Below are 18372 nucleotides of genomic sequence, written 5' to 3'. Positions count from 1 at the left end.
ATGCTGGCATTACCTCCACTATAGCCATTCAGACCACGCACTAGTTTACGTGGATGCTGGCATTACCTCCACTATAGCCATTCAGACCACGCACTTGTTTACGTGGATGCTGGCATTACCTCCACTATAGCCATTCTCTATTGATGAGGTGCCATGCAGAGAATCTACTACACGGTAGCGGCGCTGGCCCCCCCTCACCTGCTCCGAGTTATTAGCTGGCAGCGGTCTGCTGTTGCATGATGTAGAGGTTGTTAGGGTCGTCGGCGTGCGGGACGCAGTGGCTGTCGGCTCTGGACACAGAGGACACACTAAGACACACACTACGCACACAGCAGGGCAGTGGCGGCGGTGGTGGCGGTGGTGGTGGTGGCGGCGGCATCAGAGGAAGCAGCGGCAGAGACACACAGACAGGCAGCAGGTGGCACCACAGTCAAGCAGCCCACAGTGGCACAGTGGCACAGTGGCACAGGGGGTGGGGTGAGGGGTGGGGGGAGGTGAAAAAAAGCAGTAGCACAAGCCTCTGTCAGCAACCCATGATGCATTTGGTGTACATCAGATGTCATAGACTAGTCTCTGTGATGTGTGGTCATATCTGGTGTGTTTTAATACGTGCCTCCAGAGGAGATCTTACTCTGAAGAGCATATTGGAGTGATTAGTCTAGCTTTGAGAGCTGTAACTCCTCATGCAGTTGATTTCATAATATATCTGAACTGATGTCTACACGAACGAGAACTCTGATATAGTGCAGTGATAAAAGTCCGATAGGCTTACCTGTTGTCGTTGATGTCTGTGGCATTTCCTGTGAAGGCATGAAATAGAGTCATGTTGAAGTGTAGGGCATTACGCACAATGCTGTCCTGTCATGCATCGATCCTTCGTCATCTATTATATTACAACATCTTAGTCTGTTACTGGACATTACACATTTCGTTAGTAAAAAGCTGACATATGCATACACCCTGTATGCGACTGTAGGTCGATATGCTGAGCTCTACTAGCAGCATAGACCACATTCTGATTCGACTCGTTGCACTTGCTACTGGCTGACTATTGATTTGACGCGGAGCTCACCGTTGGCCACATTGAGCTGATGGGAGTCCGTTGTCTCTGTGGAGTTGACTGTGGTGTTGCTCACCTCCACTGGGGCCCTGTGGACGATAATTACACACAGATCAGTCGAATAGAGGGGAGGGACCGGGCTGATAGAGCTTGCTGATGCTTCACAATTCCTTCCTTTCTGGTGGATTCTGTGGATATTGCTGTTTGTTATGGTAGGTGTATTACCAAACAGTAATATTTGGTTACCTTCCACTTTCCTGAAGTGCTTGTGTCGCGCTCCCTGTCAGATTGCTAAACGTAAGATGAGGTTAAGAAATGCTTGGCTTCTCTTGAACAATCTGTTTCCATGTCAGGCCTGATTTAAGTGTTGAAGGCAGACTGTCTCAGACACTAATGTAAAAAAATTGGCTGAGGCCTCTCGTCTAGCCCTTGTGGGGACCGCATCGGACAGCAGGAGCAAACTTAAGTGGAATTTTTTGTAACTAACCACCCCCGGCCCTCATTAGTGATCCCTATCGCCAAGCTCAAACTGCTGAGTCACCTGTCTGGCCACCTAATCGCCATCAGAGTGCCCGTCCCTGGAAATGCACGGCACGGAGAGAGAGAGAGAAAGAGAGAGAGAGAAAAAGAGAGAGGGAAAGAAAGAGAGAGAGAGAAAGAGAGAGAGAAAGAGAAAGAGAGAGAGAAAGAGAGAGAGAAAAAGAGAGAGAGAAAGAAAGAGAGAGAGAGAAAGAGAGAGAGAAAGAGAAAGAGAGAGAGAGAAAGAGAGAGAGAGAAAGAGTGAGAAAGAGAGAGAGAGAGATGAAGAAAGAGAGAGAGAGAGAGAAAGAGAGTGGGAGAGAGGGAGAAAGAAAGAGAGAGAGAGAGAAAGAAAGAGAGAGAGATAAAGAAAGAGAGTGAGAGAGTGATAGAAAGAAAGAGAGAAAGAGAAAGAGAAAGAGAGAGAGAGATGCAGGAGAGTGGGAGGGGGACACTACTCACGTGGTCTTCAGTGTGCTGCTGGGGTTGAGGGGCTGCTGGATGTTGGGCTGCGGAGCGTTCTGGAACAGCACGTTGCTGAAGGCGATGGGGTGGTCGCTGCTGCGCATCACCAGGGGGTTGGTGGGAGAGGCGGCGGAGAAGTGTCCGGGGCGAACAGGCTTGGCTACGTAATGGAGAAGAACGTTACCAAAACAGCAACAACATACATGATCATAACATTACAGATACTCTAAATGAACAGTACATAGTGGGGTTCAGGCAAAACTGAGATGCCAAAGTCTCATGGTCAGGGTCTGATAACAAAAAAGGCTTGACAGGCTTCCTGTCTCTACAGGATCCCTCTAACATACACAGGGTTAATCTTTAACGTACGTGCATTATATCATATCATTATGTATATTTCATGCATGTGTATCAGACACTGTTGACCATGGGATGATGTCTTATTTAGGTGCTGGTGTGGCTCACCGATCTGCGCGGCGTGAGGGCGCCTCAGTGGGGTGCGGGCCCTCATGACGTCCTTGATGCGCTCCACCTCCTGCTGGTAGCGGCGGCGGTCCTTCATGGCGCTCTCCTTGGCCTCCTTTAGTGCGCCCTCCAGGGCCTTAACTCGCTCAGCCGTAGACCGAAGACGTTTCTCCAGTTTAGGAAGCTCACAGCGCAAATCTGCATTGTCACGTACCAGCTGTTGGATAGAAGGTGGAGGAGGGGGAGGGGGGCACGAGGGAGAGAGGAAAAAGATTTTAAATTTAGCAGACAAAAAAATGTACTCAGAAGGATAACCCACTTTATGGCCATTTACATATGTCATACAAGACATCCTGTACAGCTGTTTGAATATTTGTTGCTTGCTAGTATGTTTGTACAAGGGTTTTATCATCCACATCTGGGTTAGCAGTCTATTTCTGTCCATTTGACTGGTTTATGAAGGAAATCATTTTTTGTTAAAGTTTGCAATGTGAATAAAGCACTGAAGTGAAATGGATTTCATTCAGAGAGAGAGAGAGAGAGGTAAATATATATATATATATATATATATATATATATATATATTTTTTGTGCAAGGTTAACATCAAATGCCTGTGCAGTGATTTGACACTGCTCATTTGCATGACAGGTGGCTCAGTTGAGGTAGTCTGATTTGTTCAGGTAAGCGAGACAGAGACAGAGACAGAGACAGAGACAGAGACAGAGACAGCCCCAGTGTAACTCGAACAGGAAAAAGAGCGGACGAGACTCTGGAAGGATCCGAGAGCCCCCGTGCCAACAGCCGCTGCTGCCCAGCCTCCCTGACAGGAGATACAGTGTCTCGCCAGGGAGAGATCCACTCCAGCCTTGATATGAGGATGTATTGATCTCCACGTGAGCCGCTCTGTCTGCTCGGCTCGGTGAGTAAGCACATTAGCAGCCCCCCGGAGCGCTTTCAGGAGAGTGCTGCTGCAGTGCTGCAGAGGTTTGTCTCCGCTTATCCGCGGGGCTGTCCGATTGCAAAGTGGAATCCTAAGTATGTGTAAGGCATTTTGCAGCCTTACGGCCTTACAGTAAGTTTGTGTGTATGTGTGTGAAAAAGGTGTGTGTATGTGTGAGTGTGTGATAAAGGTGTGTGTATGTGTAAGTGTGTGTGTATGTTTGTGATAAAGGTGTGTGTATGTGTAAGTGTGTGATAAAGGTGTGTGTATGTGTGAGTGTGTGTGTATGTGTGAGATAAAGGTGTGTGTATGTGTAAGTGTGTGTGTGTGTAAGTGATAAAGGTGTGTGTATGTGTAAGTGTGTGTGTGTGTGTGAGTGATCAAGGTGTGTGTATGTGTAAGTGTGTGTGTGTGTGTGAGTGTATGTAAGCTTATGTATGAATATCTGTTTGTGGATATCTGCTTGTCATGCTTGTCAAGCTGCAAGTCTTGAACTTGGTTCATAAGCTCATCTCCTTTCGAGATATATAAAATATATATACATAGATATACAGTATATACCGGTAATCATTTATGCATTGCTTTAGTTTCCTCATAGACTGATGAGAATCAAGCTCAATCTACTTAACTGTAGTTGGTGCAACACACCCAGCTCGACTATCTGAGCTAAAGTCTGAAGAGATTGGACCAGTTTGTAGTGTGTCTGTGGCGCTACGGAGAGAAGGCCATCTTGCAGTTCTTTAGGGTTGCCAAGCAAATGAGACTTTGGAAACTGTAAAAGTGTGTGGATATGAAAGGAGTGAGAACTGGAGTGTGTGTGTGTGTGTGTGTGTGTGTGTGTGTGTGTGTGTGTGTGTGTGTGTGTGTGTGTGTGGTTGTTTCCTAGCCTGCAGTTCTTTAACTCTGTCCACTATCACAGTCTGTGACAGTCTGTGAAAATGCGCTTCTGGGAAAAGGATTAGGGGGGGGGGGGGTGATAAAGAGAGAGATTGCCAGTGAGTATGTGGTGCGTGGGCAGGTGGGTGACTGTCTGTGTGGGAGGGTGTAAGAGTACTGTGTGCCATGTGTATGCATGCGTGTGTGTGTGTGTGTGTGTGTGTGTCTGTGTGTCTGTGTGTCTGTGTGTCTGTGTGTGTGTGTGTGTGTGTGGCATTCATGGGCAATCACCCATCCGTAATTTATTTCATTTGTCCCCGGCCGACACTGTCTGCCAAGGCACACCTATCTGCACTGGCATCTATTTCTGTTTGCTGCGGCAGCCCCTGTGCTCGCTGAGGCTGGCAGCTGGGTCTCGCCAGGATAGAATTACTACCTCTATGGCGGCAACCGCCATGATTGATGAGAACGCCGCCATTTGGCCACGCCGGCTGGAAGCCAAAGAGACTCAGAGGAAACGAGCACGCTAAAGCTTCCTCTGTGGCTCACAATGCAAACCCACAGTCACTGAAAGCCTTCAGTACAGGAACAGAAACAGAGGGCAGTGCGAATGATAAGTGCACACAACACTGGACCCCAGCTATCAGCAATATAAGGCTGGCGCTAGTTCTTCATACTATGGCATAAGCACTCCCATTAGCTTCCAGGTGGTTGCTGAGACATGCTGGAATTCTCATATTATGGAACATTATTGTACCCCACAGACACTGGGGCACACCCACCATAAAATCTGGCATCTCTACCCACAGGCAAGCCCAGTGACAAGTGGAAAATATATCAGTTCATTTCAGTTTTTGTTTCCCTGGGATCTTTCATTGGGTGACTTGAACAGCATGCTGAGGGCGTGGTCCGTTTTCCCCACTGGAATGACTGTGGAAACCCAAGGGGCCCTGGGAGTCAACACATTGGCTTGGTAATGAGCTGCTGGGAAGATCAATGGCCCGCTCACACTAGCACATAAGCATGCAGAACACAGCACAACACAGTTGCTCCGTCTGTAAATGAAAAACAGGGTTCCTGGGATTGTATCCGTGGCTGCTGCTCGTGTAATCTAGACCCAGTCCATCACAGTGAGTTGGTTTTGCGCGTCTGTCATTTAGCTACTGTTTGGCCACGGTTACAGGCGTCAATGAGACATAAAGAGGACTGGCCAAGAGGCTGGTGAGGGTCATAATTAGCCAACTGCACTTCCTGTCTGACAGATGGAGCAGCACTGAGGACAGACACTGCCCAAGAGAGAGGAGAGGAGCAGAGGGGAAGAGAGGGGGAGTGGAGGAGAGGAGGAGAAGAGAGGAGGGGAGCTTAGGGGGGGAGGAGAGAAGACTGGAGATAGGGGCCCCTGATTGGCTAAAATAATGAGCTCATTACTGGTAGACATCAATAAGCAAACATGGTCACAGACTCAGACAAGTGAACACACAACCCAAAACACACAGACACACACTTTTGTGTTCTCTCTCTCTCTCTCTCTCTCTCTCTCTCTCTCTCGAAATGTTTTACACAGTTGTGGGATCATTATTGAACATGTTTAGCTTTCCCCAAACCGTCCACACACCACTTTATACCCACGTACTCTGACCTGTTTGTGAACTTTTGTAAGCTGGTCCAGGTTGTTTTCAAGAAAGGAAATCTTCTGTTTCTGGGTGGAAGACCCCCCACTATCATCAGGCTCCATTTCGGAGCTCTGTGGACACATGAAGAGTGATTGATCAGATTGATCAGATTGATCAGATAGTGGCCTCAAACTGTGTGAGAAATAGGAAGTATTTGAAGTATTTGATGTAATGAAGTTTCTCTCTCTCACACACACACACACTTACTCGTTTAACCCGCGTCGTGAGATCCTGTACAAACAGCTTCCTAAGGTTATGCAGGGTCTGGAGTTCGCGGGCCTTGGAAATGAGAGATGAGAGGAGAATGTTACAACTGGCTAGAAAAGCAAGAGTAGCATGATCCAAATGGTTCTAACAAGAAGGAGCATAATCTAAAGGTTTCAACATGTACAAGGATGTTAATGACAGCCACCAAGGTTTCTCAATATACAAAATAATGGAAAAACTAGAGTCAATTAATGTACAGAAAGCTGCATTCAGAAAGTTGCTTATTTTGGCTGGGCGGCCGGCTCTAGGAAGAGTCCTGGTTATTCCAAACGTCGTCTATAGAAGAATTATGGAGGCCACTGTGCTCTTGGGAACCTTCAGTGCAGCAGAAGTTTTTTTTTTTGTAGCCGTCCCCACAGCTGTGCCTACACACAATCCTGTCTCTGGGCTCTGCAGGCAGGTTCCGCCTAATGGCTTGGTTTTTGCTCTGATGTGCACTGTCAGCTGTGAGACCATATTAGACAGATGTGTGCCTTTCCAAATCATGTCCAAATCAGTTGAATTTACCACAGGCGGACTCCAGTCGAGGTGTAGAAACATCTCAAAGATGATCAAGAGAAATGGGAGGCATCTAGGCTAAATTTGATGTGTCCTCACACCAAAATGTAAGCCGATGTGTGCATGGTACTGCCTTTTAAAACTCATGTGTGGTACCACACCTTCATCCCACTGTCCAGGGCATTGATACCGAACATTGTTTGAACCTTTGCCTGAATCTATGTGTGGGGTGGCCCAGTATATAAAAATGGCAACCAATATTTTAATCATGGCAAAAATGAATACATTTAAAATAAATTAGCTCATTAAAAACACTTTCTTTAAAGTGAGGTGACTATGTCAGGAGTGGCTACTCACAACAGTCTCCTCCAGACCCTTGAGATCCTGCCTAGATTGCTCGTGGCGTTCATGGAGAAATCTAACACAGAGAGAGAAAAAACCTGGTTATCATTACAATCAATATTCCATTACAATGTTACAAGAACTGAGTGATGCAATTTTCAGTGCAAACGACATATCCGGGACAAGTTCATGAATAATGATCTAATCCCAGTGTTCTGAAAAGGCTCAGTTAGGAAAGAATTCCTTTTAAATTAAAGATGAATATGAAATTCTTTTTTCATGTTTTTATCTTGGGATCAGACTTGTATGTTAATTCTGTTACATGCAAGCCATAGATCGCTCAAACATTATGTAATATTACATTTATGGCAAAAGAAATTTTCACAAATATATTTAACCCAATAATTGCAATTAAAAATTTAAATGAGAATTAGTCAGAATAATTCAGACACTTTTTCTGAGTGATTACTTAAACACGAAAATGTCTCCCTACATTAAAACCGTCTACACCGTTCCTGAACAAAATGTCAATGAGCGTTAATTAAATGTTTGGCTCTGCAGCCCATAAATCACGGCATGTCATTGGGGGGCCGAGCACCCGTGCCACAGAGACACGGCTCATTCCGGGGCCACTCACGTCAGCTCCTCCAGCTGCACGCTCTTGTGCTGCTCCTGGTTCTTCAGGCGATCGAAGTCGGCCCGCAGCTGCCCCAGCTCCAGCTGCAGCTTCTGGTTGCGGCTGATTTCCACACAGGCAGAAACACAGACAGCCCAGGAGGAGAATGGGGAACGGAGAAGAAGATGGAGGAGATTAATTAACCTTCACTAATCAGCTGAATTAAAAGATTGTAAAAAAAAGGGGTGCTGTGTTTGTTGTGTAGTTTGGAGGCAAAAGTCTGAATGTCAGTGCTTAAGGGAGACATTTACTGATGTAAGAGAATTTAGTGAGTGAGAGATGCAGATGTAGAAGAGGAAGGGAGACAGTTACTGATGTAAGAGAATTTAGAGTGAGAGACGCAGATGAAGAAGAGGAAGTTCTGAAAAAGGATGAAGGAGCTGAAGGCCCAAAAAGGCGAGGAGAACAGAGGGACTGGGTGCATGCGGTGGCAGTGACTGTATAACCGCAAGCTTTACTGTAATAAGGGCTGTGATGCAGTAATGGCCTCTGGAGAAATAAACAATGAGGAGAAGGGGAAAGCAGGATGAGAATTAGACGGAGACAGTTAAAGTCTAGAGAGAGAGAGAGAAAGAGAGAGAGAGAGAGAGAGAGAGGGATGAGAGGGGATGAGAGCACTCATTCAAGGCAATGGATGTATAATGTAAGCTTGTTGGGTAAGAGTGCCTGTGGGCTGAAGCATATTTTGAGGAAAGCAATTATGTGAATATGAGCAACTGAGGAAGAGATGTGGGAGGAAGACAAAGAGACAAAGAGATAAAGAGCGAGTAAGAGAAAGAGCGAGTAAGAGAAAGACTGGAATAAAAAATCTCCAGAGGGGGATATGATATGACAGAAAAGGATGAGCATAATTTAGCTGCGAGCGAGTGAGAGGAAGGGCGAGACAGAAAGAAAGAGTGAGAGAGAGAGAGAGAGAGAAAGAGAGAGAGAGAGAGAGCTACGGAGGGGAAAGAAAGAGCGAGAAAGTACAAAAGGAGTGAGTGAAAGAGTGAAAGTAGCACGCACTCGGAGAGGTCGTCGATGATCTTCTGCTTCTGGTTGATCTCGTCACGCAAGCGGCCCAGCTGCTTGTGATGCGACTCGCGCCGGGATTCCATCTGCTGCTCCAGCACCCGCTGGGACAGGAAATGACATCATTAGGACTCTGTCTCATTAGGGTCCCCATCAATGAGACCAACTCACAGGCATGCTGATGCACCTGTGCTGTTTCCATAGTTACCTTCACATCGCCAGACTCTTCCATATCCATAAGGTTGTCCTTCTTGGCCACACCCACCATGTTCTCTGTGACACAGACACAGTATGGCCATGAAACTAGATATTGTCTCCAAACTCTATTTAGTGTACACTCAAATACTCAAATACCTTATCAACACTACTAAGTATACACTGAAATCTTGAAACACAGATGCTGGATGCTGATCTAGAACAAGCTGTTTAGATCATTCAGAGTACAGCCCTTTGGAATGAAAGGGTATCTGTGGGATTTTCTCATGTTTTTTTTGACAGACGTGTCCACTGCCGTGTGTCCCCTACCCTGGGTCTGGAGCCTGGAGAGCTCCTCGCTCAGGGAGTCGTAGTTGTCCTCCAGCTGCCGCTTCTTATGCTCCACGTTCTGCATGTACTCCGTCAGAGAGCGGATCTTCGCCTCATGCTGGAGATAACAGAGAACAATAAAAAGAACGCTCTGAATTCTGCTTTAAAAAAAATGTGTCGAAACACCGCATTGACTCATGCAGAGTATGACTCATATGCACATCAATCACATTTTAGCTTCCTTTGCAGAACATCCTAACAATGTGGTCTGTGTGAGCCTCCTCTTAGTATAGCACACTGCAGCAGGTGTTCCCGCCTCTGGCTCTGTGGGTGCCATATGTGTGCTGTCAGTGCTGGTATACCTGGGGGTGTGCATCAAAGACATGATGTAATACTCTCAAGCTGATGTTATAAAACTTAGCTGGTATGAATAGCTGGTATGAGTCTATGCAAACAGTGGAGCAGGTTGTGTTCCACCATCATTTCAGGGCTTTTATTTAGATGCTATAATAACAGAAGTGATTTAAACTAACTAGCTTTGCTCTTATATCCCTACTGTAGGGCTTGAGACTAAAGCCTACCACCACATGCCTTTATTAGGTGTGGTTATGATAAACCAGTGCATAAACATGCGGCAAACTCAGCAGCAAATTCCTGGCCCTCATGCTCTGCCCCTGATGTCACCCTATGCAAATCTTCCTTCAGTTCTCTGGCAGTTGACTCAGATGAAACCGAAGCGCGGCTATTTGTTTTCATTGAACCCCACTTGTAAGTCACCCTAGGTAAAAGTCTAAATCTAATGTAAATGTAACGGTATGGATTTGGTAACTGATCGGTCTGCCTCAGCACTCCCAGAGACCCCACCTGCGAGATGAGGAGCTGGCAGGAGGAGAGCTCACGGCTGGTCTCCTCCATCTTGCGGTGGCACTCCACCTGCAGGTTCTCCAGCTGCCGGCAGCGCTTCACCATGGACTTCACCTCCGACTTGATCTTGTTGATGTAGAGCCTGGCCACAGTGAACTCCTCCTCCAGGGCACCGCTCAGCTCCAGCGGCTGCAGAGGAGAGAGGGAGGGAGGGAGGAGGAGGAGGAGGAGGAGGTGTAGGAGGAGGAGAAGGAGAAGGTGGACAGGGAGGACGAGCAAAATAAGGAGGAACAAAGAGAGGGAGGAGATAAACAGAAGAGGTCGATGAAGAGAAGGAGGAACAAAAGAAATGACAATGGAAACAGAGGATATGCAAAAAATATGCAAATATCGAAGGCAAAGGCATAAAAATGTTTGCATGGGCGTGATTGACAGCCAAGATGGGTAAACGAGAGAAAATGGGAGACATTGAGAAGAAGAAGGGGAGAATGAATAAATGATTGAGATTATGAGGAGACAGACAGCTCACAAAGAGGACAACATGTGATTGACACCAAGGAGAAGACAGGACAGAGGAGAAAATATGAAAAACACAGAATCATGGATGAGTGAAAATGACGGGACGGTGCAGAAGAATTAGAATGCCACACGCGTTATCTGTCAAATGAACTCATGAATCCTCATTAGTCAGGCACTGAGCAGAAGCATTAGCTGAAATGAGCCATGCAGACTCGTACAAACACATCAATTACTGCACTTAATGTGGTGATCGAGATAACGCCACAGTCCCTGCCACACGTTACAAATTAACCACTGAGTCACTCATTCACAGGCTTCAAATCGCAGGTGCTCATTCTGTTGCCATAGCCACCACGGCACTCAAACACACACACACACACACACACACACACACACACATATACGTGTATACACACACACACACACACACACACAAACACACACATACACACATATATACACACACACACACACACTCACCAGCTTGATGTCTCCGTTGCCCACGATGACGCTGAATTCGCTCAGGTCTCGCATGAGGCCGTTGAGCACCTCAGCAATGCGCTTCCTCTGCTGCCCGCTCACCTGCTGCATGCGAGACAGCTCAGCCTCGATGGACATCAGGTGGGCCTGTATACACACACACACACACAAGCACAAACACACAACCATGAACAAACACGCAAACACACACAACCACAAACAAACACGCACACAAAATAACACATACTCTGAGTCAACATCGCCTCGTTCTCAAATGTTAGCACGGTACACAAACGCCTATGAGTGGGCAAAGCATTAGTGAGGTGAAAGAGTTTCATGTAAACAACCAAACAACAGACGAGGTCAGAACAAAAACCAAACAGGACACTTCAGGACCAGAGGACCACAGAGCAGACCAAAAAGCAGACGAGCACAGAGCAGGAGTCAGCTGTGAGGCTGCGGCCATAGACATATATATATATACTATGTCTATATAGACATGTATATATGTCTATGGCTGCGGCTGCCTCCTCACCATCTTGACCAAAGCACCAAACCAGACCAAAGCAGACGAGCACAGAGCTGCCTCCTCACCATCTTGTGGGAGAGCTCCTCAGCCAGCAGCTTGTTCTGGAGGCTCTTCTCCTCCACCTCGTTGCTCTTCGAGTCGTAGTTGACGGCCAGCTCCTCCAAGGCCTGCAGCACCTCCTTCACCTCCGCCTTGGCTCCGTCACTCTCCATCTGCAGGCGGCCCAGCTCGCTCTGCACCTTCTCACTGTCCCCACGCGTGGAGGCCAGTAACTAACACACACACATACAAACACACACACACACACATACAAATGCACACACACACACACACACACACACACACACACACACACACACACACACACACACACACACACACACACACACACACACACACACACACACACACACACACACACACACACACAAACACACACACACACACAAACACATAGTACATAAAAGTGTATATGAAATTTGATTTGTGAGGAAACAGAGAGAATTACAGAAGATTGTTGAAAAGGGGTCAAAGAGAAAGAGAGAAAGAAAGAGAGAGAGAGAGAGAGAGAGAGAGAGCGAGAGAGAGCGAGAGCAATACACAGCCAGTAATGTCAAAAATATTCTCCGATATATAATGGAGGTTAATGGATGTCAGGCCAGGGCAGCAGTGCCTAAAAATACGGGGCACAACTCACTGTGAGGCAGACACCAAATTAGAGAGAACAGATCGATGTGGACAGCAATGGAGCCCCTCACAGCGAAAGTGGGAGAGAGAGAGAGAAAGACAGAGAGAGAACTGGAGGGGAAGGAAGCAAAAAAAAGGGCTCTACCTCCTCCTGATCCAGCATCTGCTCCTTCAGTTTTTCCACCATTTGGCTCTGCTGGTTAATCTCATCATCCTGAACACACACAGACAACAGAGGCAGCCTGACTCAACGAGCCGTTTTCTCAATGAGCACAACCTCTGTTTGCTTTTCACGTGCATTCAAGCATCCAGGTGCAAGAGTGTGCTTACATGTCTATTAGGTTCCATGGCCTTATGCTTGACTATTCATAAGAACAGAATGTGCAATATGTGCATAAGGTGGTCATCTGTTGTTACATATTCATTTTGTGCACTGTGTCCATATCTACCCATCAATATAAAATATTCATAAATATTTATAAAATTTAAATAAAACAAAAAACAAAGAATATAAATAGGTATATTTCAGTCCAGCTACAATTTGTAAGAAATGAAACGAAACGAAATGTGGCAATTAATGGCTTAATTAACACTTTCTTAAACAACTTGTGCAGCTGTAGCTGTTTCTTATATGCACAAAGAAACTCAAAGTCCGGGGTTGAGCATCCAGGATGTTAATTAAATAAGAGAATACACCTTGCCAAGAAGTTCTTCTATAACCAATTAGACATATTTCATTTGACCTATTTCATTTGACATGTCTTGACGGGGCACCTTGTCGTCCAGCTGCTTGTAGAGCTTGCGGATCTCCTCCTCGTACTTCTGGCGTTCCTCCTCGGAGATGCGCACCACGATGGAGGAGTTGCTGTTATCCAGCACGGGGATCTCCTCACAGGGCTCCAGCCTCACCACGCCTGGGCTCAGCTGCTCCGTCTTAGGCACCTCCTCACCTGGGAGGGAGCAGTAGGGGAGGAGCGTTATTAAAGAGTGTAGACGTGTGTGTGAGCGTGTGTGTGTGTGTGTATGTGTGTATGTGTGTGTGTGTGTGTGTGTGTGTGTGTTTGTACGTGTGTGTGTGTACGTGTGTGTGTGTGTGTGTGTGTGTGTGTGTGTGTGTACGTGTGTGTATGTGTACGTGTGTGTGTGTGTGTGTGTGTGTGTGTGTGTGTTTGTGTTTGTACGTGTGTGTGTTTGTACGTGTGTGTGTGTGTTTGCATGTGTGTGTACGTGTGTGTATGTACTGTTTTTACACCGCTCACCATTACGCCAGCGGTTGAGCTCAGCCTCCAGCTTCTGGACGGTCTCCCTCAGGGTCTTGCTCTTCTCCTTCTCCTTTTCGTACTTCTTCTTCCACTGCTCGGCCGTCAGCTCCAGGTTCACGGAGGCGGTGTTCCTGATGGTCTTGGCACTGAGGGCGAGACCACATAACAAGGGCTTCATTGTATATAGGGAATAAGAATAATGATTTAGATAACCACATCAAATCCTCAAACTTCCCAGGTGGTTTTGCCACAGAGGCTACATTGACTCAGTTAAAAACAAAACAAAAAACTTCTAGGACAAGTGGCATACCAAATACACAGCGGTTATGAAAAAATGAAGAATAGGTTAACTGAGGTGAGGTGTAACTGTGGCGTATGCCGTCTGGGCAACACAGAGGAGAGCTTTTGCGTGTTAGTGGGGCTCTCACCGTTGGCCAAACATGAGAGTGGATTTGGTCTCAGCGTCGTTGTAGCTGGAGGGGGAGCAGCAGATGAACATGGTGGTGCGGCAATTACCCCCCAGAGAGTCCTGGAGGATACGCGTCATCTTACTGTCACGGTACGGCACATGGGTTTTCTGTAGGGAGACAGAGGAGAAGGAAAGAGAGGAGAGAGAGAGAGTAGAAGGAGAGATAGAGAGAGAGAGATAGTACAGGGAGAGAGAGAGAGATAGTACAGGGAGAGAGAGAGAGAGAGTACAGGGAGAGAGAGAGAGAAATGTGGATCAATCTGTACCTTCAGAAAGAGACAGCCTTGCCAAAAGCGCAGAATGTTTGACGGCAAATGTGTGTGTAAGTGTACGTGTGTGTGTGTGAGTGTATGTGTGTGTGTGAATGTGTGTGTGTGTATGTTTGTGGGTGTGAGAGCGTGAGTGTGTGTGTGAATGTGTGTGTGTATGTGTGTGTGTAAGAGAGTGTGAGTGTGTTTGTGTATGTGTGTGTGTGAGTGTGTGTGTGATTGTGTGTGTTAGTGTGTGTGTGTGTGTGTGTGTGTGTGTGCGCACGCGTGGGCACACATGTGTGCTTGCTCACCGTTCCCTCTGCCAGAGCAGAGATCACGTTGCCGAGAGAGGACAGAGATTTGTTGATGTTTTTAGCCTCATCCAGGACAGATCCCTCTGCACCAGTCTTACTGACCTGGAAGAAGAACGAGAGAGAGCCGACGCCTTCAGTTTTTCACTCTCGCTCACTCACATCACATTCACTCTCTCCTTCCGCTACCACCCACAACACAACACAACACAACACAACACATTTCTCTTGTTGTTGTTGTCAGCAGCACAGACAGGCATAAGCATACAGAAACAGAGCCCACCCACTCACTTATACACTAAACCCAAACAAACAAACAGACTCCACCACCACCACCCTATCTTGCCTTCTCACTGCCAGCCAGGTCCACCAGGTAGAGTTTGCCACAGAGCTTCTGCTCAGTCTCCACGTGCTCTTGCTTGATATTGATCAGGAAAATGCTGTGACTGCGGGAGCTGTGCTCATTCATGTCTGCGACAGAGAGACAGAGATAAAAAAGACAGGGTGACAGAGAAGGGGGGAGAGAGAGAGAGAGAGGGAGAGAGGAAGCAAGAGGTGTGAGAGAAGTGATTCAAAGGAGAGAACGTTGCACAAGCCAAGGTCATGGTTTTAGTTCCAATTCACACATACATGGATGCCTGCTTTGGATAGACAGAGCACTGTTCTTATGAGAGCTACTCTGCTAGAAGCAGGGCATCCTCCTAAACCAATCCACTGCCTGGAGGTCCTCTTAGTAATGACTTGCGTTTAAGTACGCAATTGAGATGAAAATAGGAGAGAGATGCTATGCTATGCTATGCTATGCTGCATGAGAAGGAGATGTGGCCTATTGTGGCCTATTCACACAAGCAGCACAAGAACACTTTCCTCCTGGGCATCTACACTGTCACAATCAATGCACATTGTACCATAGGGTCAGACCCATTCTTGTATCTGTTACCACCCCATTCCTTGTGAACATGTTCTCCCTATGTGAATCTGATTTATGTATGTGTGTCTGTGAGTTGTATAAGTTGTATAAGCTACTGGATGACCTAAAATTTCCCTCTGGATTAAGTATCCATCTATCTATCTATTGTGAGAGCTAGAGTGTGCAGGCCGGCCAGAGGCCCAGCAACACTCACTGGTGACGGCCACGTGGCGGGCGGCTTTGCCCTCGTCGATGACGTCCATCACCTCTTCGGGGCTGGAGACGAAGCGCTCAGTGCAACCCTGAGACACACAGAGGAACCATGCAACCATCAGTCAGACATTACAGCTCGAGAATGATAGGCCCAGATAAGATAAGTATTATAACATGGGATTCCTGGTGTAGTTCATAATGACAGGTCAATTGAGGCATTCAGCAGTCAACTATCTCTGAATAGTGACCTTTGATCTGTTTCACTGAACACTGCCACAGAAAACAGGTTACTCATGTGCTAACTTTGTACTTTTTATGGAATAGAGAGTAATATCTAGCAATAAAATGGTATATTGTAGTAATATATCTTTAACTTAGATTTGATCTGTAATTGGTGTCACATTTATACTCTTCACTTATCTGTGCTTCACTATCTGTAAGAAAACTGAATGTATGTTTAAATAGGTCAACCAAACAGTCTACAATGATGGCTTTTGTCTTTGGGATTCTGAGTCAGGAATTACATCAATTTCCTATTATTCACTGCCATCATATACAAATTGATAGAGACACACACACACACACACATACAGAAAGAGAGAGAAAGAGAGGCAGATCGACTGAAAACAACCGTTCATGGACTAATTTACCTTGACATATGGGACCCTGTTCTTGTCCTCATGGACGGCCAAGTTGGTTTTAGTCACTGTGGGCAGGAAGAAGGGAGAAAGCAAACAGGGAATGATACAGTGAAGGAATGAGACCATTAGCGGACGCATGAGACAGAGAGAGACAGCACACTCATCAGCAGGGACCACAGCAGAAGGATGATGAGAAGCAGATGACGCCATCTTCTCATGGAGGCTGCCAGTTATCCCAGTGACAGCATGGAGCTCTGAAGGGTGTGCCCACGCAGGGCAGAGCACACACACCGCACTCAACGTCTGACGGAGCGTGAGCCAGGCAATCACATCACCACACCTCATGAATGATGGAAATAAGCACGGCTGATCTTTCACTGGAAATAACACGTCCCATCGTTTTTTTCTACTGGGGGACCTGGCGAACAAGCCTCTTTGTCCCCACACACACACACATTCAGTGACTTCACATTAAGCCTCAACTGGCATTTCCATGTCCCTGAGCTTATCACAATGCTTTCTCCTACGGCTCTATGGCGGCTGGTTGACTCACGGCACGGCTGGCCCTTGAATGCAGATGAGCGGCTTCATTATGTCATGTTAGCCCATCCATAATGAGATACGCCCTGCACTGTTTAGGCAGGCTAAACCTAACATGGCCCTCCTCGCCAGCCCTCTGCACACAAGATAAGCACAGCAGTGCACTCACCATCCAGCAGATCACGGATTTTGTCCATGTAGATTTCGAAGTAGGATACCTGACAAAGGATGAGAAAAGGAAGAGAGAAGAAAGGAAAAGATAGGGGTTAGAAGGGTCTGGGATTTTTTGTCGGAGAGACTAATACAAATTGAGAGCTAGAAGCAGACAATACCGTGAAACACAATAAAATAAGGATTTATTTTTGGTTTGTTTTTTGTCAGTGAGCATATATCATTAGCACAAATCATTCTTTTGCATTCAGTTACCATGACTACTCTCCAACACTGACAAGTTTTGAGTTTTGCTGAGCATAATGCTCTTAGCCTATCCTAATGCTGTAATGAAAGCATAACTGCCTAAAAAAATCATCCTTTGTTGTGACATACCTTGATGAGAAACTCCAGGTTTTCATCCATGGTGAAGATATGGTTGAAGATATCTTCAGCAATCCTGGGGATGATGCCCATATTTTGGCGGTCGTGCAGTTTGCCCTGTGGGATGGTAGATTGTAGATTTAATTCATTTCAAACAGACACTGTAAAAGCCTGCACAGGATCCTTGGATTATGTTCCATCTCCATACCTCCATGGTGTGGGTCTTCCCAGAGGAGGTCTGGCCATAAGCAAAGATGGTGCCATTGTATCCACCCAGCACATCTACAGAAAATGCAGACAGATTTGAGGAGCTTTTCAAAGTAAATTTAAAAAAAAAAAACAACAATAGAAAATGGAACTATAACTTTCACCTTCAAGTACCAGGTGACGTGACTGAGTCAATGTATCACCCAGTACATTGAAACATATAGACTTCCAGAAGGTTAAAGACGGTTAGTTACAGCCTAAGGGCTTGTATATATAGCCACACTGCTCTAGAGTTTCTCGTTTCCCCCAATCGACCCCGTTTCATGTAGACCAATTTAATCCAGTCCTCCTAAACCTGTAATGAAAAGAGCTCCCTGCAGTGATAGCTGAGGGCATTCGGGGGCATGCAGGCTGGCGCAGGGGAGTGCAGCACCAGCTAAATGAGCCTGTCAGCCGGCAGAAAGCAGACGAGTCTAGCTGGAAAGGAGGAGAGCACGATAAGAGCCCCCACAATCATCGTCCACTTTATCTGCACCCTGCAGCCAGTGCTGGAGCTCCCCAATGCTGTTCCTTCAACTTCAAACTCCAACTTCTATTCTCTAATCGCTCACCTCCCACCACCATCACTACATGGCCT

At 46.5% G+C, this 18372-nt stretch overlaps 1 protein-coding gene across 3 annotated transcripts in view; it reads right to left on the bottom strand.

Annotated features, from left to right (window-relative positions):
• Nucleotides 1–18372, bottom strand: part of kif5ab (kinesin family member 5A, b) — a 33287-nt gene that overhangs the window by 3925 nt on the left and 10990 nt on the right. Inside the window, exons 3-28 of one of the 3 annotated variants that reach the window (XM_031567555.1) lie at nt 17737–17810; nt 17541–17645; nt 17164–17212; nt 16464–16519; nt 15815–15902; nt 15037–15161; nt 14691–14795; nt 14088–14236; nt 13657–13805; nt 13172–13347; nt 12543–12611; nt 11776–11982; nt 11182–11328; nt 10183–10371; nt 9319–9436; nt 9002–9066; nt 8788–8897; nt 7744–7845; nt 7122–7182; nt 6207–6278; nt 5966–6070; nt 2510–2726; nt 2042–2204; nt 1073–1149; nt 773–800; nt 199–320 (exon numbers count right to left, since the gene is read on the bottom strand). In XM_031567555.1, coding sequence (XP_031423415.1) covers nt 212–320; nt 773–800; nt 1073–1149; nt 2042–2204; nt 2510–2726; nt 5966–6070; nt 6207–6278; nt 7122–7182; nt 7744–7845; nt 8788–8897; nt 9002–9066; nt 9319–9436; nt 10183–10371; nt 11182–11328; nt 11776–11982; nt 12543–12611; nt 13172–13347; nt 13657–13805; nt 14088–14236; nt 14691–14795; nt 15037–15161; nt 15815–15902; nt 16464–16519; nt 17164–17212; nt 17541–17645; nt 17737–17810 — 2915 coding nt within the window. In that variant the 3' untranslated portion in view covers nt 199–211. The remainder of the gene's footprint in view (nt 1–198; nt 321–772; nt 801–1072; nt 1150–2041; nt 2205–2509; nt 2727–5965; nt 6071–6206; nt 6279–7121; nt 7183–7743; nt 7846–8787; nt 8898–9001; nt 9067–9318; nt 9437–10182; nt 10372–11181; nt 11329–11775; nt 11983–12542; nt 12612–13171; nt 13348–13656; nt 13806–14087; nt 14237–14690; nt 14796–15036; nt 15162–15814; nt 15903–16463; nt 16520–17163; nt 17213–17540; nt 17646–17736; nt 17811–18372) is intronic. The other 2 variants (XM_012841088.2, XM_031567556.1) reach the window with 2 other exon arrangements.

This window comes from Clupea harengus, chromosome 5, assembly GCF_900700415.2.
Source record: "Clupea harengus chromosome 5, Ch_v2.0.2, whole genome shotgun sequence".
NCBI classification, from domain to species: Eukaryota; Metazoa; Chordata; class Actinopteri; order Clupeiformes; family Clupeidae; genus Clupea; species Clupea harengus.
This window is presented reverse-complemented; position numbering and strand designations above follow the sequence as displayed.